We start from the raw sequence: 25,115 nt of genomic DNA, 5'->3' as shown, positions 1-25,115 counted from the left end.
CTTTAGTTCGCCTGTGTGCTGCTAACACGAGAAGTTACTGCCATGTAGCATTGCGCTAGCTAGTGCGTTACGTCTAAACACGCTTTTCCATCTAGTTTTTCATTTGTTTGTTTGTTTTCTGCAGTGTAAAGTCTGTTTTTAAAATGTTGAGTTCTACATGGAATTTCATCAAACGCCATAGGAGGAAATTCATCTTCGCTGGGGTTTTTGTTGGAGGTAACGTGGGCAACTGTTAGACCACCTGCATGCTTATATAGTTGAGAGAGTGTTAGCTACGTGTGACTGTGTATTAACAAGTTTTAATAGCTTAATACTAATACATGTAGTTCTAATATGTTAATATGCTATAATATATAGGTTAGCATGTTATTACAGTGTTGCCAAGCATTAGATCTTATTTCCACATCCAGCTAATCAATCTCAGTTCACCTGTCACCTAGTTTTTCTATTGGCACAGTTGATATGATCTTTACCCTGGTATTTTAACCCAGAATGCAGTTTTTAAATCACTGGATATATCTGGCACATTGCATGTCAGTTTCTTAACATGTATGTTATATTGTAATGTATTCTCAAACTCCAGGTGTCTATCTACTTGGTAAGTATGCACAAAGAAAAATTCAGGAGATGCAGGAGCGAGAGGCAGCCGAATACATCGCTCAGGCTCGGAGACAGTTTCATTTTGAAAGCAACCAGAGGACATGCAACATGACAGGTAAAAAATAAAACCGAATGACATGATCAGTTAATAAATGTTATGAAAACGAGATATTCTGCCCAGTACATTTAATTGTCTTTTTCTGTAGTGTTATCAATGCTTCCCACTCTTCGAGAGGCAATCATACATCACCTGAACTCAGAGAGCCTCACCGCTTTGCTGAAGACTAAGTGAGTCATTCATGTAAATTATAGATGATTATCTGAATTACAAAATAAAAGAACAGAACTGACGCAAGTGATCATTTCTCCCTACACAGGCCAGCTAATAAACTTGAAATCTGGGAGGATCTAAAGATTATTAGTGAGTTGAATAAGATTCTTTGTTGTAGGATTACATATTTTTTGCTTTAATGTCAACATGAAATTAAAATGGACCCTATTTACTTTCTTAATGCAGATTCTGAGTGTCATTGTGTACTTTCAATCTGTCCTTAAGAATAAATTGTTAGTCTTTCCAATCTGTAACAATCTACACAATTTTCCTTTTTCCTTTGTTTTTGGTGTGTTAAAATTTAAGGAAGAGCAATGCCAATTTAATTTCGCTTAAAAAAAAAAACAATTCAAAAGTTTGGGGTCAGTATTTATTTATTTATTTATTTAACAAGAATTAATATTATTAAGCAAGGATGTAAAGACCGACAACGTTATTACATTACATTTTTATAGTATAACATTATTACAAATATTTATATTTCATATAAATGCTGTTCTTTTGAAGTTTCTATCAAAGAATCTTGAAAAAATTAATCAAAGTTTCCACAATCATATTAAGCAGCATAAATGTTTCCAGCATTAATAAGAAGAAAATTATTCTTGAGCACCAAATCAGCATAATCACATGATTTCTGAAGGATCATGTGATACTGTGATACTGTAGACTGGAATAATGACTACTAAATAATACAGCTTTTCCATCACAACAATAAATAATATTAAACATATTTAAATATAGAAAACTGCTCTTTAAATTGCAATAATATTTCTCTAATATTACTGTTAATACGGTGTTCTTTTAAAAACTTTATTTTTATCTTACCAACCCCAAACTAAATTATTATTTTCTGCTGATGTCATGTGGGTTATTGGAAAATGTTGAGGAATGACCAAATGATTAATAAGGCATTGATTTGGCTCAATACTGGTGGATAATGGAACACCCACTTTTCACAATCAAACTGATTCATGCCCTGAAATATTTTAGTTGAATGTCCTGTTTCACAATACAGGTGCATCTCAATAAATTAGAATGTTGTGGAAAAGTTCATTTATTTTAGTAATTCAACTCAAATTGTGAAACTTTGTGTATTAAATAATTTTAAATTAAATAAATAATTTTAATTGTGATAAGTTTGGTTCACATTTAACAAAAACCTACCTTTTCACTATCTCAAAAAATTACAATACTTCATAAGACCAATAAAAAAAATGTAAAAAAGAAAAAAAAATAGTGAATTGTTGGCCTTCTGGAAAGTATGTTAATTTACTGTACATGCACTGCTGAGGTGGTATGGAAGCCCAGGTTTCTTTGACACTGGCCTTCAGCTCATCTGCATTTTCTGGTCTCTTGTTCCTCATCTTCCTCTTGACAATAGATTCTCTCTGGGGTTCAGGTCTGGTGAGTTAGCTGGCCAGTCAAGCACACCAACACCATGGTAATTTAACCAACTTTTGGTGCTTTTGGCAGTGTGGGCAGGTGCTAAATCCAAATCTAAAATAATGGAAAATGAAATCAGCATCTTCAAAAAGCTGTCAGCAGAAAGAAGCATAAAAAGCTCCAAAATTTCTTGGTAAACGGGTGCGGTTACTTTGTTTTTCAAAAAACAAAATGGACCAACACCAGGAGATGACATTACACCCCAAATCATCACAGACTGTGGAAACTTAACACTGGACTTCAAGCAAATTGGGCTATGAGCTTCTCCACCCTTCCTCCAGACTCTAGGACCTTGGTTTCCAAATGAAATACAAAACTTGCTCTCACCCGAAAAGGATGCCTTGACCCCAGCCTCAGTCCATTCCTTGTAAAGTTCACTCAAATTCTTGAATCGATTTTGCTTGACAATCCTCATAAGGCTGTATTTCTCTCTATTGGTTGTGCATCTTTTCTTCCACACTTTGTCCTACCACTCAACTTTCTGTTAACATGCTTGGATACAGCACTCTGAACAGCCAGCTTCTTTGGCAATGAATGTTTGTGGCTTGCCCTCCTTTTGAAGGGTGTCAATGATTGTCTTCTGGACAACTGTCAGATCAGCAGTCTTCCCCATGATTGCATATCCTAGTGAACCAAACTGGGAGACCATTTTGAAGGCTCAGGACACCTTTACCTGGTGTTATGAGTTGATCAGCTAAATGGCATGTCACCATATTCTAATGTGTTGAGATAGTGAATTGGTGGGTTTTTGTTAAATGTGAGCCAAAAACCATCAAAAATAAAAGAACCAAAGACTTAAACTACTTCAGTCTGTTTGCACTGAATTTATTTAATACACAAGTTTCACAAACATTCTAATGTATTGAGATCCACCTGTATGTCACACTACAGAAGTAAAAATGGCTTTTGAAAGGAAATTTAATCACACACTCATCTATTCCTGTTCTCAAACAATGATTTCTGCTCTCCAGGTTTTACCCGCAGCGTTGTGGCGGTTTACAGCACTTGCATGCTGGTGGTGCTACTCAGAGTTCAGCTCAACATAATTGGTGGCTACTTGTACCTGGACAACTCTGTGACAAAGAATGGAACGGTATGTCAGGGCTTGGTGTTCTAAAGGCAAAGCAACCTGGTTTTACCATGTTACAGCACATCAATTCTACTTCATTTCTATTATACTGCTTCTTTAGACCCCCTTGGCCCCTCCTGATGTCCAACAACAATATCTGTCAAGTATCCAACACCTTCTTGGAGCAGGTGAGGACAGTGTCAGATCTGTATAAAAGCATCTAATCTGTATTAGAGTTTAATCCTATGTTTATGAGATCACATCCACCATAGTTGATAGTGATCTTAATTTTGTCCTTTCAGGGCTCATTGAACTGATAACCGTGGTGAAGAAAGCTGTTCAGGAAGTTCTTGGACCGTATGTTGAGTGATTTATTAGATGAAGGAATTTTTATCTTCTCATCCCATTTGTGGCTTTATTTGCCATGGCAGTTTGCCATTGTGTTGTGTCCATCGTCTTGTGTATTTAGCAGGATCGCTAACTGCTGTCCATGTCTCCTCAGGGTGTCTCTGAAGCAGAGTTTGTCCCTTCAAGAGTTGGAGCAACAGTTAAGTCAGATCAGACAGTTAGTGGAGGAGGGCTGTGCGTCCTCTAAACACAAAAGTCTTTCTTGGTACATGATGCCTGATGAAGAGAACACACTAGCCTCGCAGGTAGATATGTATCATTTATTTTCTTGTTTAGTTATGAATTAGATATGTAATTGATTAATTTATTTCAGATTTGTTTTATTAAATGTAAAACTACAATTATATGCATACATATTCATGATACCAGCATTTTATTTTATTTAGCAAGGATACATTAAATAAATAAAAAATGATTTATATTCTAAACTTCTATATAAACCTTCTACTCATTAAAGAATCCTGAATTTTTTTTTCCATCAAATAATATAACAATAACATTTGATAAAGCTTGATAAGACTTTTATAGGAATATAATTGTATTACTCATTTTTACTATAATTATAGTACTATGATTTTTATAGATTACTATAATTATATTATTAACTTAACATTTGATAAGAAAAAGAAACATTATATTACATCACAATTTACTTTTTAATTTCTTGATGTCTGTGTACTAATTGTATTTATTTATTAAAAATAAATGTAGGCTTGTGGTCTCACGGAGAATGATGTCACAACAATAAAGCTGCTAAATGAAACCAGAGATATGCTTGAAAGGTGAGGGAAATCTAAGCACCTGTATAATCCTGTAGGTTATGAAATTGAAAAAAAAAAAAAAAAAGATACCTTAAAGGGACAGGTTACCTTTAGAATTTTCATTTTTGGTTGAAAACCATTCTTGATTCAAAATGTATTTTTGATCAAAATAAAAAATAATAGGATAAGACTAATTTGGTTAATCAATCATTTAGGAGAGATCACTTAAGTGAAGATAGCTGATAAACTTTTTTTTTTTTTCCAGTCCAGACTTCACTACTGTACTTCGTACTTGCTTGAGCCGAGGCTTTATCCGCTTCCTAGACAACATGTCAGAGTTTTTCCGACCCCCACAGGAAGACTCCAACACCTCCAGCACACCTGACCGGTCAGTGTAAATGCATTTCTTTTCATTTTTTAAAGGAAGGTACGTACAGTGAACCCAAAAAGTATTTGGCCAATTAAGCCACGTTAAAGCTGCAGTCGGTAACTTTTGACGCTCTAGCGGTTAATAAACAGAACTGCTTGTGTCTTGCGGAAGAACATCGTAGCCGGAACTACTTCTCTCTGTTTATGTCTTTGAAGAATCACAAAGGTACTGGGTTACTCCGCCGCGGTATCCCCGAAGCAATCTAAAATAGTCCGAATATAAACACTTATTATAGGTGCACCCTGGTGATTCAGGACAAGCCAAAAACACGGTTTGGAAAATGGATTCATGGTGTACTCGCTTATTATATACATTTTTCTACATTTTGAACACAAACAAAGTTACGGACCGCAGCTCTGATTGGTTGTTTCTTAACGGGAGCGATGTATTTCTGCAAATGGCAATAGGACCACTGGGAGGAGCCAGAGGGGCTTGATTTTTTCACAGATTATCTGTCTCATATTCTACTGTCAGGACATAATGACAGGTTTAACAAATGTAAAAAAATATATTTTTTACAAAAGTTACCTACTGCAGCTTTAAGCCATTTTATCACCTTCCCTTCAAATTCTGTCACCTTTCAGGTTTGTGAACAATATAGGGGATGGAAAGAGATTTATTGCTGTTTTTCCACATGCTTTTCTTCCAGGTTATCACATGTAAGCCTCCCACTAGCCAAAATCATTCCCATCATCAACGGACAAATACATTCAATATGCAGCGAAATACCCAGTCACTTTGTCCAGGTGAGAACCTTCATATTCATCGACTCATTTTGACTTGCATGTGGTATAGAATCTGCCCACACACCAATGTTTGCTCGTTTTCTTGTATTTAGGATCTCTTATTGATAGACCAGGTGAAAGAGTTTGCCGCCAACGTGTACGAAACGTTCAGCACGCCTCAGGAACTTCAGAAGTGAGCACAGGACTGAGATTCCTTACAAATCTACTTTAAAGAAACTTTCATGCAGAACAGCACTGAATAAAATCGACCCGGAGGAAACTGTTCTGAGAGCCGAGTGTGTATCGGTGTCCAGGTATTCTGTTGTTAGCAGGTGTACAGTATGGGTTAGCTTCTCATGACCTGCTAGCTGTCCTTTCTGTATGTTGTGACCCCCTAACCTTATTCCCAGCCAGGCATGCCAAGGTTTTTACATGCACTTATAAACTAGTGCATCTTATTTATTTATTTTAATTCCTGTAGCATAGCAATCTCCTTATATAACTGCCACGACATGGCTAGCATAAAAGATTATATATATATATATATGAATGATTCACATCTGCAGTATGGACTTATAAGGGGGAATAGCAGAAAGGATATCTCTGAATCTGATGTTGCAGCTGCTGGACATTTTCCAGGACCAAATCACATTCATGCTCCCCTCCAGGATGGTAGCATTGCATGTTAATTGCACTGCTACTGTGATAAAAAAAAAAAAAAAACATATTTAGGAGTATTTTCACTTATATTTACTTGGTTCTACTAATTAATGAGAATAGTTGTAGAACTGTCGTTTTGTTTTGCAAACTCTACAGGTTGTAGTATGCCCCTTTTTCTGTAAAATGACCTGTGAATGTTAATAAATGATGTGAGTAATAATGCTATTCATTAAAATTATGCATTATTTGATTAGGAAACAATGCATGCTGTTTTGGCTTTTCAAAATGGAGCATTATTGAAACAAGACTGCTTTCTTATAGTTAAAGAAACCTCGAGGGCGTCCGTCTTCGTTGCGTTGAAACTCTTCCGGGTTCCTCTAGAGGGCAGCGCACATCTATGATTGAAAGCGTAGCAACTTAACAAACTAGGTCACATCAGGTCCAAATAAACTTCAGTACGAAAATAAAATCAGGAAGAAATGAAGTAATATCTGACCAAATAGATGCATAAATGTGGGTAGCATATGACGTTTGATATTGCATTAAGCACAACCCTATTGACGCAATACTTCCTTATACCTTAAAAAAAAAAAAAAAAAAACTTCTCTTAACTGGATAAGACTATATACCACCCTTTATGTAATGTACTGAAAATAAAAGAGTGAATATATTCAGAATAAACAGCTAAATGATACATCATGACAATGCATAATCCTAATCATTGACATTTGTCAGTTTAGTTTGTGATTATATTTGGATCATTTTAAGAATGTTATGGCCATGAAATCATGAATGTCTTCATTTATTAATTTTAATAGAAATGTACTCATAATTAGCTTTACACCAAGGCTACATTTATTTAATCAAAAATACTGTGAAATATCATTACAGTTTAAAATACCTTTTTTCTATTTAAATTTATATCAATGTGTATGTATTCATGTGAATCTTTAGCAGCCATTACTCCAGTCTTCAGTGTCACATAATCCTTCAGAAATCAATCTGCTGATTCGGCGCACCAAAGAAAATCGTATTATTCAATGTTGAAAACTGCTGTGCTGCACAGTATTTTTGTTCATTTTTTTGGGGATTCTTTATTTTATATATATAAGAACATCATCTGTTTGAAACATATATAACATGTATTTTCAAATAAAATAGTATTTTACGGTCACTTAAAAAAAAAAAAGCATCTTTCAGTATTATTATAGTATCAGTATTATTTCTTAAAAAAAAAAAAAAATAATAAACTTTTTCATCAGTAATTGCAGTACTAAATAAATAATATTTGAAATGTCAATGCGATACAGTAAATCGCATCCAAAATAAAGGTCTGTAATTACATGAGTGTATACTTCCTATATGTATAAATATACACATATACAGGTATGTACTGTATATATAATATCTATAATATCTTACATGTATGTATATGTGTGTATGTATACATATAAAGATACACAGTACACACACACACTATATTAAAGTGCAAACTTTTATTTTTGGATGTGATTAATCATGATTAATTGATTTGACAGCACTATTGAAAATGTTATTTTATAAAGCAAAAGTCAGTCAAATTAAGACTTCCACGGTCATCTAGATTTTAGGGATGTGGTAGAATCTGAGCTAATAAGCAGTTATAGAAACCGTTCACCCAAAAATAACAATTCTGTCATCATTTTCTCACCCTTACTTTATTCCAAACCTGTATGACTTCTTTTCTTCTGTGGAACATGAAATAATTTTGGGAAATTTGAGAAATGTTCCACAGAAAAAAGGTTTGGAATGTGTACGGTGTATAACTTTGGATAAGAAGGCATTTGCAGTATATACAGTCAGGTTCTGAGGATAGCAAGTCTTGTGAAAGTACCAGTAACTACTGAGCACAAGCATGTGGAGTAAACAAGTAAATTACATCAGATTGAGACATCTTTCGGGCAGCTATGTGGGTCAGATTGTGGCCAATACCACAGATGATACTGACAAACCAGCCAAGTGTAGAGGAAAAGGAGTTCAGAAATTTAGTGATTCAAAGGTTATAAAAACATGACGTCAATTTTGCCAGTGATTATGTGTAAGACAACTGAAACTGCACTGGTCATGCTTATGACAGTTTGTTTGACAAGGGACGAGCTCTATAGAGGAAACAACAAGAATTGGCTCATTGTTGCATAAGCCACCTGAATATGCTGAATAACCACAAGGGTGTTTTCCACAAAGCAAACGGCACTTGTAGCACCTCCAGTCACGTGACTCGCTCCGTGCTCAGCGTGCTCTTTGTTGTGTATCAGCAAACAGGAAATTCCCCTTCATCACATGACATGGGTCTTTGGTTCTGTCCCATGACCTTTTTACTGAAACTGTTTACATCAAGTACAGGAATACAGTGTAAGGGAAACAACATCTTGTAACCATTAAAAAAACTGAATGACATTATCTCTGTTTGCTGATGATAGCATACATAACAGTGCAGGACTAAGCGATTTCTGGGCTATAACTTCTTATTCTTGTCGTGTGAACAAAATACTTAAATATTTGTATAACATGGCCAAATGCTTTTATTACAGTGCAAGACAAAGAATATAACCAAATATTTAAGAATCAGGTGAGGATTTGAAACCTGTTGGTGTGGTGCAGAAATAACACACTTCACCTTTAAATAATCATGCTATGAACATCGAAATCACATTTTAGTATGCAATGTGTATATTATTAATGAAGAACATTGACTGTCAAAACCTATGGTTCGTAAAACTGGTTTAGAACAGTGTTTTTGTTCTCTTAGAAGCCACAGAGCCCTAAATATAATCATCCTTGTGCAAGAGACCCCATCCTAAAATGTGTATTATTATTTGGAAAACATTTTGTTTATTCATTATAGCACTGTACAGTTAATGCATTAGTTCTTTATATCTTTTTATTCTAATCAAATTTTTCTTTCTTATTTTTATTATTAAATCATTATTTTTTTTTATTTTAAACTGTTTGTCTCTAAACATTTTCACAGAATCCCTTGCGGCCCCAATTGTCTCTGGGCCTCAGTTTGAAAACCCCAGGGTTTATAAGTTGACAGTCTTCTGCAACAATAATTTCCCATATGTCCTCAGAGAAGCATGAGTTTAATAAAATAATTTACACATCCGTGTGCACTTTATTTGGTTTAGTGCTAAGAAAACCTTCATAGGTTTGTCAGTAAATCAAGGAAGAAAGAAATATTAAATGAACCAGTCATTTTGTACACAAACTTTAATGCAGCAACAATCGCTTTTGGTCATGTGATCGCAACATGTAAAAGAAATGAGCTTTTAATTAGTTGCACATATGTCTCGAGTCTTCATTTCATGGAGGTGTGCATGATATTAAACATATTTTTAAACATAAAACTCCCTTTAATAATTGCAGGGAAATTGCCGAGAACCTTTTGTGGAATGAAAAGGTTCCATGGATGGTAAAGGTTCTTTGTGGATCTATTGATGCCTATAAAGAACTTTATTATTATTATTATTATTTTTAAGAGTGTACATAAATCATTTTTTAACAAACTATAAAAAGAGAGATAACAACCAGGAAAAGCTGGCACAGGGCGTTTTTGTTTTGTTGTTGTTCTTGGACATTATGACTCATCTGCCTCTACCTGCATTTCCAGAGTCCTGTTACTCTCTCTGACTCATCATGATGTCAGACTGCACACACTCAGCTCATCATCACATGAGCTTCTGCAAGTTAATATTCTACCAAATCATGATTTATGACATGTATGCATGCTTGAAAATGGCCTACTGTATTATGCTCTGAAATGTAAGAATAAGCATTTTTAGAAACAATCTTTTATATCATTGTCTTTTATATAATTCTACCTGTGCTGAAGCTCTTGTAAAAGTTATTGTGTATATGCACTAACCTTGATTCAGATATAAACAGCCTAATGTCAGTGGTAAGGCAAAGCACAGGGATTTAGCTTCAGTCCCGCACTGCGTTGCAGGCTGTGGACATGCCCTGACCATGTTCTTCTCCTCCGCTCTGATTGGCTGATCTCAAGGGATTATCATTAACTATTAATCCTATGCTGCAATGATGCATACTGTAGTCACACCACAGAGCAGTCAGATGATGTCATCTCACTTTAGCAAGCTGATTGGCCGAAGCCTCTCGTGCAGCTCTGTGCTCACAGTATCAATTTTATAACAGCTAGATCTTTTACAGGCAGTCATGTGACTTTTTAACTATGACGTGGCTCTTAAAAGACTAAGTGCGGCAGTTTTTATAGGAGGCCTGTGTTCCTTCAATTCCCTGCTTGAAATAAAAACCAGAAATTAGAGCGTTACGTTCTATATGCCAGGAAGAAGTCAAATGTCCCAATTAATCCAGTTCTTCGAATTTACAGCAAATTGAAGTGAGGAATGGGAAATGAATGATGAAAATGAGGTTTGCCTGAGGTACTGCTCGGATGCTCACTGGATGTGGAATGAGAGAAAAAAAAATTCACAGAACAAGCAGCAATTTACTTTCACATCTGCAGGAAGCAGATAGTACAGAACGTAGTTTACTTTACCATACATAGAAGTTTCATTCTAAATAGAATCCAAAAACCAAAGACAAAAAAAATTGAGTTCCTCCGAAAAGAGGAAGTCTTCCCTAAATGTGTTTCATTACATGTACTACGTTCCGAGTGTGATTCAATTTGGTTTCCTTATGAATTACGTAAGGCATTTATGCTTCAGAGGGGAATGAACTTTAGGTAATTGCTCCCACTCTACACATAGGACCGAAATAACAAAACGCAGCCCAGAGGCCTGCTGGAGAAAGAAATGAGGTCACGGCCTGTGACGGGATTGGGAATCCTGGCTTCCCCTACTTCGACTGTCTGCGACGAAAGTCCTTTGGGCGGGAGTCCGTCACTATGGACGCAGCCGGAGTAAACATGTACACAGTGCAGTGGTGCGTGTACCAGTGTGAAGGTAGCACCGAGTTAACTGGGACTTTATAAATAACTATGAGGCCTACAGCTGTCTATGTCACATATGTAAGAGGGACGCTATATAAACTATTATTTAGAGGAAGCAGTGTCAACATTTATACTGAGCAAGTGATGCTATGCATATTTGGGCCCCATTGCTGCGGAGTCATTCAAGACAATGTACCTTGTAATATTACCATTAAAAATTCATTAAAAAAGGAAAAATATGTATTATATTGTAGTATTAAACAAGTTCAAAAAAGCTTGTGTACATTCCATATCGAGTGACAAGGCTAGTTGGAAAATATTAATCTCAACCCAAACAAAAAGCTTACTAAATATAGAACTAGAGAATAAACCACATGTCGTCAGACTTGAAATGTAGGCTATTTAATCATTAAGGTCAATGATGTAGACGACCTTAAACCACCTGGAGTGACTTGTTTTGCTTCAATACCCAGATTTTACTTTGGACACCATGTGACAACCTGATAAATGATGATAAAAAGGGTTTATTGTATACAACTTAACAAAACGTCTATAAATCAGACATTTTTTTTTTTAATGAAACTGAACTGTGTATAAACCCAAACAACATGCAAGTTAATAACTGTATAATTTGTAAATAGTTAAACAAAAAAAGTGACACAGAACACATGACCAAATATTATATTAGTACATGCCATATTTCTATATCAGACTCGTGACCCATTCATGGGTCTTGATAAATACCATAAATACTACTACTTTTATGTGTAAATGTTAATTTAGGATGTTCATCACTACACCTTGCCATATTATAACAAAATAATCACAAACTAATTATTTACTTTTAATTTCAGTGTTATCTACAAAATTATTTTAATACTTTCGATAAGGATGTTTAGATTTTTATATATTATATTATACAGTTGATGTATAACTATAAAGGGTGGGGCATAGTTACATAAACAAAATATAATCCTATAGCCTATATAAAAATAAAATGACAATGCTATCTATAGTTTCACTAAAATATTATAGTTGATACAGTTATTGATAATACTGTAAAACCTAAATTAAAATAATAACACGTTTTTATTACAAAATACCTTAAAATAATAATTATTGAAATGTAAAATATTTGTTGTAAAGGTATCGACTGTGTTCCTATTGTGCTACATGGTATACTAACAGATGCTGGAGGCTACTCTGTCATTAGATTTGTAGATATAATGGCATATATAGAGCAACCATCAGGCATTTTCGATGACTAACGTTTGACTGGAATGCCATGTGTCAGACCGAAAGCGCAAATCAAAATATCGATCCCGACCTTTCATTGTTCCAGCAATGAACGTTTCGTTTCACACGCGTGATGTTTTGGGAAAAGGGTGATTTCACTGCTCACCTCCAAACCTAGAAAACAAGGGACAGTCTCAGGATTACTGTAGTCTCAACTTCCCGGAAGGATGACGTGTTCTCCCCGGGCGAGAATACTCGAGAGCTCGTCTTAAAGAAACAATGAGGAGTCTGTGCTTCTTAGGAAAGTGCTTGTGTGCCGTTTAACACGAGCCTGTAACGCAATGGCCATATCACTCGGAGTTAAAAAGAGAAATTAAATTATTTAAATTATAATAATAATCTGGTAACGTTTTTTAATTTTAAAACACTTTAAACACTTAGTAAAATGACAAGCCTTGGTTTTCCATAAATAGCACATAAAGTAAAATGGAAGTAGAAAGAGAATAAAATAACAAAAGGAAGAATAAAAAAATCAGTCTTTTCAATATTTCTTTTGCTTTATTATTATTATTTTTTTAATAATTTTTATTTGTATTTTTTTTTCTTCAGAAAATAGTTTACATTGTACAGAGAGAATAGACATAATTAGGACATATTTTGTATACTTTAAAGTATAATGATGGTGCTGGTTGTAAAGATTTAAATAGTGTATGTATGGTACAAGCAAAAGTGAAAGATAAACACTTTGTACAAGATACAAATATTTTTTCAAAATGAAAATAAAGCCAAATGAAAGACAAAGGCAGCATTAATCATACAATTATATATAAAATCCAGTGCATCAAGTGATTCTACTGTAATTTAATGATGTTTTTTGTAATAATTTTATAAATAAATGCATACATACAGACAGAAAGATAGACAGACATAAAGACAACATAACATATGACCTCCTATAAAAACGTGACTGTGTATTCTTATAAAAAAATCTGATTAGACTGGCCGGTTGGCTTTTCTTTTATTCCATCTTTTGACATTTTTGTTGATAGACAACAATCATCACGTAACAGATGGAAAAGTGAAATCACTTCTTCTGAATCTTCACTGTGTATTAATAGCTAACAGGTCAATATTGACATCATAACAGCTGTAACCATGTCCCAGACACAAAATGACTGCAGGCCTTTAAACACCTGTTTAACTTTATACGATGGAGCACAACTTGAACTCTATGACGTGACTCTGCCCTGTCAGATATGATAAAGAGATGATACTGCTATATTAAGCTTTGTGTAAGGTTTTAGATATAGATCGTTTGAATGGGTCCAAGCATGTCTGATATAAATATTTAGCTTAAACGTAAACAAACTGGATAGTTTGTCTCATTAAAAATATTAGTATAATTGTGCCTTGTTTCTAGCTCAGCCTGTAAATCTTTACAGAATTTAATGTATTTATGGACAAATTTGCTTTGTAAAAATGGCAAAACTCACAAGCATCATTTCAGTTTCAACAGCAGTTGATAGTACTTAAATTAAAATATTTAATAAGATATTATTTCTCTTATTTGTAGACATATATGAATGTGTTTAATTGCGTTGGACCACTTAAAATCAAACCAACCTATACATCTGCCAACAAAAAATATATATGAGACCATTTCAAGAAACCAACTTCCCTTTTTGAAGTCATTTTTATGACTTTTAACCAAGTAGTATCAAGTTGATATAAAATGTTTGAAGTCCGTGCCCGTCAAGTTCACACAGCTGTCCAGCAGAATAAGCACATGAGTACAGTAATTCATCACATTAACTATGGACATTTTTCCCTAACGCTCGACAACCAGAAATAATATTACATATGTCTGATCCTATACAATGATAAAAAAAAAACTGTAATACAGAATCATACAACCGTGAATCAAACAATTCACTTACAGAGACGCAGAGACTGTTTCACAATTTTATAACCTACCAAACTACTTTTCATAAAAAAATAAAAATAAAACAACAACAAATTTGTTGATATAAAAATGGTTTTACTTAGTTTAAAAGTCTTTTTGAGGCCAGACTGCAAACCTCATTTTTTTATATTCATATCTTTTATCAGCAGATATCAAATCAGGAAAAGGCAACAAATTCACTTATCATTTTTTAAATGTATCTCTTTGAGTTTTAGGAAAAACTAAACAAAGAAAAATAAACCAAAAAGGGCAAAATCAGAAACCACATGAAATGCGATATATTATGGATATATATATTATAAAATAAAAAAATAAACATGTAATTCTCTCATATAAAAACTTATATATCGATGGATGTCAAAAGTAAATTCACTTTAAACTAGTTCATATTCAAGCCTTTGCTATGAGTCAAATGGAACTTATTCAAAACTCAGATTCAATAAGCCCGACGGCCATCATTTCTATTGGGAAAAATAAATATTGCCATGTTTAGTTTGTGTGTCATGTTTAGACATGGCTCCTTAGTTACACTATTATGTGTACAAGCATAATTGCTTGTAATAAGGGAGTGTTTTAGTAGTGATTGCACCAGGACTGGTGAAGAGAGATCATTGGAAATTTCCAGAACACAGAGGTAAGAGCTTGTACCGGGGTGTGTAATGACCCAACTGGAGGAAGAGAGCAGTGCTTCACATCCAGTAGAGGAATGCAGACACTGCCGACTGCCCACTCCCTGAAATCACTTCAAATCATCCCACTGAACATCATCCACCACAAATCAAAGTAAATACGAACTCTAACATTTGCCTCATCACCTTTTTCTTTATCTGATTATTTAGTAGATTTCTATGGCAAATTATTTGTTGATTATATGTGTGTTTTTGTTTAGGCTACGTTGTTTGGATCAAATGTCTCCACAAGGATAGTAAACCTTTACATTTTTTAAAATTGTGGTTCCCACGTGGGGAAAAATAGTAAATGATATAACTGAAAGTGTAACAATGCAAACAGGTTTTCTGTAAGGGGTAGGTTTAGGGTTAGGGGATATTGTTAGCTCAGTATAAAAGTAATATAAGTCTATGGAAAGTCCCCACAATTCAGAGAAACAAACATGAGTGAGTGTGTGTGTGTGTCTTCTTTATTTTATTTTTGGTTATTTATTTTAATATTACAAAGATAAAAAAAAAAAAAAAAAATAAAAAAAAATCCTGCCTGTCCTAAAACAACTTCATCTGTTTTAACAATGGAAATTAAATGCAAAATTAATGGAAAAACACTACTAAAAAAACAACTACTCATATTCACCAGATTAACACTAATTTTACCCCACAGATAAACCAGGATATCAGAAAAGTTTTAAAATAGTCTAATACAAGTTATAATAGATTAAAGTCTAAACTTGCATGCGGCAATTAAATTTAAAACCTTAAATTATATATTTTTGAACACACAAAAAACTAACTAAAACAACTAACACAAACTAAAATTACAAATATGCGCTCAAAATCAAAGTGGTGCCAAAGTTACACTGATATATTTCAATCTTTGAATTTAATTACTGACAAAGAAAATCAAATCAACCTCTGAAAACTCAAGTGTAAATCATAGAACTTACTGGGACAAGTTAAACGGCTGGACATTAAGATGTTAAATGGAGAGAACATTGGATGTGCAAAACCAAATGATCCCACTCTAAAAAACGCTGGTTTAAATACAACTCAGCACTGTATTTGTATAAATGCATTATGTATAAATGTTTAACCCAACTTTCTGGGTTTTTAACCCAACCATTGGGTCAAAACAACCCAATAGCTGGGTTTGTCCATATTTTACCCAACGCTGGGTTGTATTTAACCCAGCATTCATGGACTATAAAAGTCTAAATAGACTAAATAAAAGACAGCATCACACTGACCTTGGGATCATCTCTCCATCTTCATACAATTCTCCTTTAACAGACAAAATATGAGTGTGTTTAACAGAGTGAGAGTCATTTTCTGTTCAAATTCTGACCAACTAGACGGTCTGTCTCTCCTCTCCCATGTATTTTTTTCCCCTCACAACTATTTAGTACGTTACACTAGAGCATACCAGAGATCCCATGTCATTACACGGGTATGTCTTTATTTGCTTATTAGGTTAACATGTCAGCTACGACTTCGATTCCTCCACAGTTCGGGGAGGGCGGGGTTCTGAGCTTGCCCAGTTATGGTGCGCACAGAGGGTTGCCTGATTGCATCATCGCAAAGACAGCGTTCTAAATACTATAAATAGGGTGACGTCACTCGCCCCGCCCCTCCGTAGTAGCTAGTTCACGTCCTTCAGCCATATAAAGGGGTGATGCAACGAGCCGGCGACAACTGTAACTTTACCAGCTGAGCGCGAGAACACTCCAGTCAGAGGAGAGCATCACAACACGCGTTTATTCAGTCAAAACAAGGTGAGTGACAACATTGTTTCGCTTGTTATTTATGGGGTTCTAGAACACACTGGAAAATGTCTACGCTATGTTATATTCAATAAACACAACCAGTGACTGATTTCGATACAGCAGTTGTGTTTTTGGGTCAAGCGATTGTACTTATTTAAGCTGATTTAATCTTTTATGCTGTTTATATTCATATAGTTTTTTTTAATTATTATTATTTATTTAATTTAATTGTTCTCTCTTCATAGTCAAAGTCCTCTAGTTACAAAATGTGCGGAACTGGGTTGCTGTAATGTATGTTGAAATATCTGGATAACTGATCATTTTATGTGGTTCTTTTGGCGAATCGTTAGAGCCGACTGTAAAAAAATATTTACGACAAATACAGTTTACTTTAACTACTCACAAAGAGATTTAATGGTAACCAGATTAGAGTTTAATAAACACTTGAAGATGATGGTTTTACCGGATTATACTGATACCTACAATTCATACAAGCAGAACGTAGGCTATATTTTAACAAATAATTCGAGTAGTTGAATTTAATCGCATAATATTTAAATTAATGAATAAAACATTTGTCTGATATATATTCTATATAAGATAAGTTTTATGTAACTTCAATGCATATGCTATATATATATATATATATATATATATATATATATATATATATATATATATATATATATATATATATATATATATATATATATATATATATATATATATATATATATATATATATATATATATATATATATATATATATATATATATATTAGACAGACAGACAGACAAATGTTCCTAGAACCTAAAGAATACCTTAAAATAATATATTGTGATGATGACATTATGTAATAGCACAGTGTACATGTCATTACATTGTATTATTTGAATATATTAACGTATTTAAAATATTAAAATCTGAAATGTAAAATCATTGTAAAATGTAGGCATGTGGTAAAATGTAAGGCTAGATGACTACATTTTAAGCTCATGACAAAGTAACTTTCTAGCAACTGTTTACAAACAAGAACCACATAAAGATGGTTTTATATACATAAAACACCATAAAGGTGACAATACACCATAATGATTTAATTTACTAAACTAAATTAGATTTGAAAATACTTCTTACTCACTAAATCATAAGAGGATTTATTATATTATTAATATAATAAAATATAAACATTTTGGCAGTATATTTATTGCCTTATTAAATATATTTTCTCCATAAATTGTGAATACAAATCTAAATTGTTTTTAATAAATCCTAAACATATGCATATATCTAATACAATTATGTACATTCATACTTTTTATTTCTGAAATACTTATTTACATGTTTTTTTTTTTCAGATTTAAAACAGTTTTTCACTGTAGCATTTTTAAATTTTTATTACATGACTTACTAGATTGAAGAGTTCGTAATTGACTGCAGAAAGTTTACTATGATCCAATTTCCGTATTAAGACCATGATTAAACTCTTGCTTCAAATGTTTTAGATTTCGTAATGATGCTTCAGCATCCTGGTTTGGGTTCCTTGGAGATCAGTGCATCTGCTTTGGTACCCTGCCTCTCCCCGCCCGGCTCACTCACGCTGGACGACTTCACCAACTTCACTCCATTAGTGAAAGAGGAGCTGCGCTACGCCATCCAGAACAAACGCCTGTCCAACGGCATGAGCACCCTGACCACTGACCGAGCGTGTATGAACACTGAACGTCCCACTGAACTACCTGTGATGAAGCGGGAGGTGAGAACCACTCATTTACAGTTAGAACATTGAATCAAATGTGATTTCTTGTATTTCACATTCGTTATATTGAGTAACACGCATGCCGAAAAGCCATGCTTGCACAAGTCACTTGTTCATCCACTTGTGGACCCAATTCAGAATCATTAGGCGGTTTCTGCTTTCATGAAATCAATATTTATTACGCAATGTAGGTATATCTGAACATATCTGATAAATATTTTCATTTCAGGTCATTCCAGAGGAGAGTGAAAGGAGAAAAAGAAGAAGGGAAAGAAACAAAATTGCAGCAGCAAAATGCCGAAACAAGAAAAAAGAGAAAACAGACAATTTACAAAAGGTAGTTATATTTATATACATTTAATAATAAAAATAATAAATGCAGTTTATTATATTCTTTTACATTTTATTTTTATTTAAATTATTTATTTATATTAACTATTTAAATCCTCAGGAGTCCGAGAAGTTGGAGTCCATCAATGCCGAGTTGAAAGCCCAGATTGAGGAGCTGAAGAACCAAAAGCAGCAGCTAGTTTACATGCTCAACCTGCATAGGCCCACCTGTATCGTCCGAGCTCAGAACGGCCAGACCCCTGAAGACGAGAGGAAGCTCTTCATCCAGCAAATCAAAGAGACCACCCTGCAAGGTCTGAATCTTACCACAAGTGGACCAACGCACACCTCAATACCAACTAGCTGTGGGCATCTCTAAATCACAAACTGTACAGGCAAGAAGCTAATGGCTTGGCAATCCTGGCTAAGGAACGCTGGAAGGTTCACCCATGTCATGAAGGACTAAAGACGGGTGCCTGCCATGATGCCAGTCAAGGTCGGTCTGATGTACACTGAAAGAGACTGTTAAAAGCACTAAAGTGTTGAAGGACGTTTGATGCGTTCTTCTCTTATTTAAATGTGTTCGGAATTGTATGTATGTTTAACATGATATGCTTTTTGTATGCACCAAAGCCCGATGTCATGTTGATGCTAGAACAACATGATTTCATTTATTTATCATCTTGTTGGTTAAATGAAGCCCTGGCGGTGAGTTTGACAGCAAGTACTATTCTAGTGAGAGGAAACAAATGTAGTAATCTGCGTGTATCTTTTTCACTTACCGACAAGATATACAGGGTGATGAAGTCGTTTAGTTACATATTTATCTCTGGCCTCTGCCTTGTTAAGTGTCCACATAACATGCCACATGAAGTATTTCAAGCTGCTACTTATCTCTCAGGACATGGTCTATATATATATTACAGGAAACTCGCATTAAATAAACAGATAAAATAACAGGGAAGTCGACCACAGTGGACTTTGAGACGACGAGGTGTCCCGCACGTTTCTTACAAGGAAGTACTTCTCTTCTTCACCGAAAGCCTGTCTGCTATCACCTCAACCCTATGACTATGTTGTTGTTACAATGCTGTGATCAGGAAGGTCTGTGTTTGCCAGCCTACTGTAAAAAAAAAAAAGAAAAAAACGTTTTTTTTGTGCTACTAGCAAGGACATACTTATTTTTTTGATGTTACGTTTTTCATATACTCTAGCTGTGTGTTGTAATTGTCTAGATACACAAACCTATACAGTCCCAGCTCACAAGAAATGTTCTCAGAACTTTGGCTAATGTTCTGGAAATGTTAAGCATGAATTTCCAGTTATGTTAATAGAATGGAGATTTATTTGATGTTCACATCATCTTGTAATGTCTTTTTTTTCTAAAACGTTTTAGTTGTACTTTTTTAGTAATGTTCCAGTAATGTTTGCAAATGTTTAAATAGAGCATGATTTGCCTTAATGTTTTCTCTAACATTTGCATATCTGTTTTTAGTTTATTCAGAAATAACGTAGAGAATTTTAGCCAGATGTTCTTAGAACCTATTTTTGTTGGCTGGGCCTGTCCTAAAGAAAAAAAGAATGAAGTAAAGAATATTAATTATCTGACTATGTCTTAGATCATGTGTCAAGCAGTTTTAGTGTCACACCATGCTTTTGTTGTTAGTGAAGAAACATACCACAAGACATCTGATCAGGCCCTGTGACTGCATTTCTTAATATTACAGAAAGTAATAAATACAATAAGTATAAAAATCACTCATTTCTGCTAAACCGAGGAAAACCCCTAATCTTTTCACATACTTCTTCCTTATGTTTTTGAGCTTAGTTTAATGTTCTGTCATGTAATGAAAAGTTAAGTGATGCAGGCGTCAGGTAGCTTTTTTTTGTGTGTTTGTTCAAACAGGCATGCCACAAAATGTGGTACTATTGACATTAAATGTGTACTGAAAATGAAGCTATGCTTTCTATTTGTGGTTAAACCAGAATTCATCAATCACTTCATTGGTGTCCATGTCAAAGTGTTCAGGTGCAATTGCTACCAAAAGTCATGATCGAGAAAATAATTTATATGACATATGTATGGCTTTATTTTGACTGTCTGTTTGTTTTTGATACTTTATTATTAAAAAGCTATACCACTTTCAATTGAGTCATTCAGTTTTATTCCAGTCAGATGTGATTAAATACAACCGAATCAAGCTGATTACCTCAGATGAGGCAACACCAAAACACTGTTACTCTTTAAGGTGTACATGACGTGCTCAAAAACCAGCACCTTTTATGGTTGTGCTGAGAAATTTGCGGTAGGGCAAGTCTGCACATGTATAACCTGAGAGACGTGCTGATTGTAACCCTGAGGTTGATCGAGTTCCTGCTGCCAGAGAGCAATGATTCAGCATTTTCTGCTGATTTGAATGATTATTTTGAAGATGGTGGATTTAATACATGGGAAACGTGTTATTATTATGTTTTGGAACTGATTAAATGTGGGAATTGCATCAGAAGATAATAATCTTAAAAGCCTCTTGAAATTCCTCCGAAAGAACAAAGCTGCTGAAGAACTCTTAGCGGTGACGATACCTGAGTTTTGGTAACTCCCTTTTGGGGAAAAAAAAATATTGGGAAATATTTAGAATTCTGAATAATTGCAACCAAACTCATTGGGTTGCTCTTTAAAACTATTTCTAAAAGTAAGAACTAAAAGTACCATTTTAACAATTATGAGAACTTTGAGAGGAAATAATTTAACATGGCTTTAGTTGTGATAAAAAAAAAAAAAATTAAAAAAAAAAATACACAAATAGATGTGCCATCATCCCTTGGTACTCCTCCCTTTCTATGAATCATAATACATTTGGCAATTTTATTTGCCATATTCTCCAGTTTAGTTTGAACTTGAGTCATTTGTTCGCACACATCCTTTAAAGTAAAAAAACAAAAACATATTTATGGGGCAATCAAATCCAAGTTGCTGCTCATTGCTTCATCGCTGCTGATGTGGACTGATGTCAGACATGTGATAATAAACTCTCAGAAATGACTTTTCGGATAAACTTCCACCTCTTTTCTGAAAACTTATAGAGCCCATAAACATGAAACACTGTATTATCATCACCGGGGAACTAAGCACTCTTTGTTCACATTTGTTTTCCACTGCAACGAATCACTATTTCCAATCAAAACTATCCAATCAGATACAGATTACACCTTGAAACGATGTGATCAGCATACAGGATACATAATATGGGACTTATATACATATATTTAAAATAATATAAAATTATAAATGTATAAAATAAGCTTTTATTAAATCTAATCTTAAATATGGATTTTAAAAATACCCAGATTCCTAACATCTTGACCTGACTTTCACCATAACACAAGTGCACTTTGCCCTGCCTGAATATGAGCCAACATAGTCACAGCCCTTGGCAATAAATGCAATCAGTGGAAACTTCACACTCTGATGCAAGCATTAAAAGTGTTGAAATGGAATCTACAGATGTCAAATAGGGTGTTGTAATGCTATTTGAAACATCTATGTCATAACCTTTAAATATTATTATAATGATTTTAAAGTTTTGATATAATGCATTCCTAACCGACAAGATCATTGGAATGCCTTACTCATTAAGGAAAAAAAATTATGATGACATATATGCCTATGGAACTTGATTGGCAGGTGTTCATTTAGCCATTACTATTATAATACACTATTAGGGGTTAATTAAAATGACAAAAAACACATAAGCATGGGATTTAAAAAAAAATCCACAAATCTATGAAATACATGTGATACATATTCCATTATCCTTAAAAATATATAAGACGAAACAAAATGTTGATGCTTTACTCATCCAGGAAAAAGTAATTTAAAATGACAGTCCTGTAGTGTATTTAACAAACCTCACATTTAAAAAGGTTCTCCCGCAGGGTGCATAAATGAATACTAATGCATTTAGTGAACAGTCTAGACCACTTCCTTGTCAGTATAGTCATGGCCAAAGTTTTGGGAGTGAAAAAATTTTGTACTTTGCAAAGTTTGCTGCTGTTGTGGTGTACATTTACATTGTTTCTAGATTATTGTGTAGAGTGATTAGATGCATTTTAAATAAGTCAGGTGAAATCACTATCATACTAATTAGATTGTAAGAGACTGATTTCTATAAAAGGAGGGAAGAACACTTCAAATCATTGTGTTCTTGTTAGCAATGGTTACCTCCAAAGAAACATGTGCAGCCATTATCTCTTTGCATCAAAATGACCTCAACATGCAAGGAAATTGATAAAAAAAATATTGCACCTGAAAGAACCATTTACTGAATCATCAAGAACTTCAAGGAGAGAGGTTTCGACTGCAGTGAAGAAGTGTTCAGGATGTCCCAGAGTGTCCAGGAAGCGGCAGGACTGTCTACTCCTATGGAATCATGTCACCAGCAGTGCAGAGCTTGCTCGGGAATAGCAACAGGTCAGTGTGAGAGCATCTGCATGCACAGTGAGGCCAAGACTTTCGGACAATGGCTTGGTGTCAAGAATGGCAGCAAAGGTGCCACTTCTCTCAAAGAAAAACCTAAAGGACAGACTGAAATTCTGCAGGAAAAACTGGTATAAAGTTATTTTCTCTGAAGCTCCCTTCCGACTGGAAAATTGATTGTTTGGAGAAGAATAGGTGAACGCTACCATGAGTCCTGTGTTATGCCAACAGTGAAGCATCCTGAGACCATCCATGTGTGGCGCTGCTTTCCAACCAAAGGACTGCTCTAAAACACTGCCATGAATTAAGAATGGTACCAAATTTTCCTATACAAGAGCGACTTCTTCAAACGATCCATGAGCAAGTAACTCTGCGGATCTCAATCCCATAGAGAACCTGTTGTCAGTCCTCGAAAGGTGAATGGAGAAACCAAAGCCCACAAATTGTGATTCAACTCCAAGAACTAATAAGGCAAGAATGGTTCGCCATCAGTCAGGATTTGGCCCAGAAGCTAATATCCAGCATGCCAGAGCGAACTGCAGAGGTTATGAAGAACAAGGATCAACACTGTAAATATTGACTCATTATTTTTTTTTGCCAGTAAGGGTCTTTAAAATGTATTATATGCTTATTGTTGCTTTCAGTATACCATAGAAACATGTGGAAAAAATAATTTACATATACTGAAGCAGCAAACTTTGCAAAACAATTTGTCACTGCCAAAACTGTACAATGGAAATTTATTTTTTATTTTATTTTTTGCTTTGGGGGAGCTCAAGGAAGTGTAGGTTGAATGGGAACTTCAAGGTCAACATTCTTCTTTAAAGTTCCTGAAAGATTTCCAAGAGTTTTGATATGCAAGGGCAACCACCTACAGTCTACCAGGAACTTACAGATCAGGAAGGAAAAGTTACCATAACAGTTCTTTTTTTATTTTATTTTTTCTGTTAAAGACACACCCCTAATTTCCCAGTTCACAATGCGCATTTGCATGCTGCTCTATTCAGATTTCAAAAGATGCACTTTAAAGGCAATGCTAAACAGTTTATGATAATCTTCTACTTCCTTTTATTTTCTTGTGTGACAAGAAGAGATATTTACAGCTATGATACAACCTGGGCTTTTTGAAGAAATATCGATGATATTGGTCATATACAAACCGATGGCTTTCATGAAGTCTACATTAGCCTACAGATAATTAAAACGACATTTATTTTAACTATAGGCTAATTATTATTTAAAGCAGCTATGTCTGTTTTCAGTAGATGTACATATTAAACATATAATCTATTTATTATAAAATATATAGGTCTAAATGTAAATATCTAAATATAAAGATTATATCATTTTAATTTAATGCAAGCTGATTTGTAATGTATCCGCTAGAGGGCATACCAATCAAAGAATTGTGGGCCACAAACCAGAAGACATCATAGGCTCTATGTATCTTGCTCCAAAAAAAAAAGAAAAAACATTTGTAGAGGTTGTATTGGTTATGATGGGAATTGTGTTGGTTGTATTAGAAACAGTAATGGACCCTGTG

At 34.4% G+C, this 25,115-nt stretch overlaps 2 protein-coding genes across 3 annotated transcripts; both read left to right on the top strand.

The window, feature by feature from the left end:
- Window position 1: 1 nt before the first annotated feature.
- On the top strand, window positions 2-6,695 carry LOC127984230 (peroxisomal biogenesis factor 3-like). Of its 2 annotated transcripts, none has more exons than XM_052586785.1 (12): window positions 2-216; window positions 584-715; window positions 807-888; window positions 978-1,021; window positions 3,346-3,467; window positions 3,565-3,631; window positions 3,746-3,800; window positions 3,946-4,096; window positions 4,563-4,633; window positions 4,878-5,000; window positions 5,692-5,788; window positions 5,881-6,695. In XM_052586785.1, the coding sequence occupies exons 1-12, from the start codon at window positions 144-146 to the stop codon at window positions 5,962-5,964; spliced, it is 1,101 nt and encodes a 366-aa protein (XP_052442745.1). In that variant the 5' UTR covers window positions 2-143; the 3' UTR covers window positions 5,965-6,695. The 2 variants fall into 2 exon arrangements, 1 of the variants encoding a protein (XP_052442745.1); XR_008160561.1 differs by having other exon boundaries at window positions 7-216; window positions 4,883-5,000; window positions 5,881-5,933.
- A 10,165-nt stretch (window positions 6,696-16,860) lies between these two features.
- Window positions 16,861-21,243, top strand: LOC127984474 (cyclic AMP-dependent transcription factor ATF-3). The gene is made up of 4 exons (XM_052587125.1): window positions 16,861-17,014; window positions 18,512-18,762; window positions 18,995-19,102; window positions 19,217-21,243. The coding sequence occupies exons 2-4, from the start codon at window positions 18,520-18,522 to the stop codon at window positions 19,472-19,474; spliced, it is 609 nt and encodes a 202-aa protein (XP_052443085.1). The 5' UTR covers window positions 16,861-17,014; window positions 18,512-18,519; the 3' UTR covers window positions 19,475-21,243.
- The last annotated feature ends 3,872 nt before the right edge of the window (window positions 21,244-25,115 follow it).

Source organism: Carassius gibelio, chromosome B20 (genome assembly GCF_023724105.1).
Source record: "Carassius gibelio isolate Cgi1373 ecotype wild population from Czech Republic chromosome B20, carGib1.2-hapl.c, whole genome shotgun sequence".
Classification (NCBI taxonomy): domain Eukaryota; kingdom Metazoa; phylum Chordata; class Actinopteri; order Cypriniformes; family Cyprinidae; genus Carassius; species Carassius gibelio.
This window is presented reverse-complemented; position numbering and strand designations above follow the sequence as displayed.

Coding starts and splice junctions, on each gene's coding strand:
- LOC127984230 (XM_052586785.1), top strand. CDS start 144: ATGTTGAGTTCTACATGGAATTTCATCAAACGCCATAGGAGGAAATTC. Junction 716..806: donor GAGGACATGCAACATGACAG/GTAAAAAATAAA, acceptor CTTTTTCTGTAG/TGTTATCAATGCTTCCCACT. Junction 5,789..5,880: donor TACCCAGTCACTTTGTCCAG/GTGAGAACCTTC, acceptor TCTTGTATTTAG/GATCTCTTATTGATAGACCA.
- LOC127984474 (XM_052587125.1), top strand. CDS start 18,520: ATGATGCTTCAGCATCCTGGTTTGGGTTCCTTGGAGATCAGTGCATCT. Junction 18,763..18,994: donor TACCTGTGATGAAGCGGGAG/GTGAGAACCACT, acceptor TTTTCATTTCAG/GTCATTCCAGAGGAGAGTGA. Junction 19,103..19,216: donor AAACAGACAATTTACAAAAG/GTAGTTATATTT, acceptor TTAAATCCTCAG/GAGTCCGAGAAGTTGGAGTC.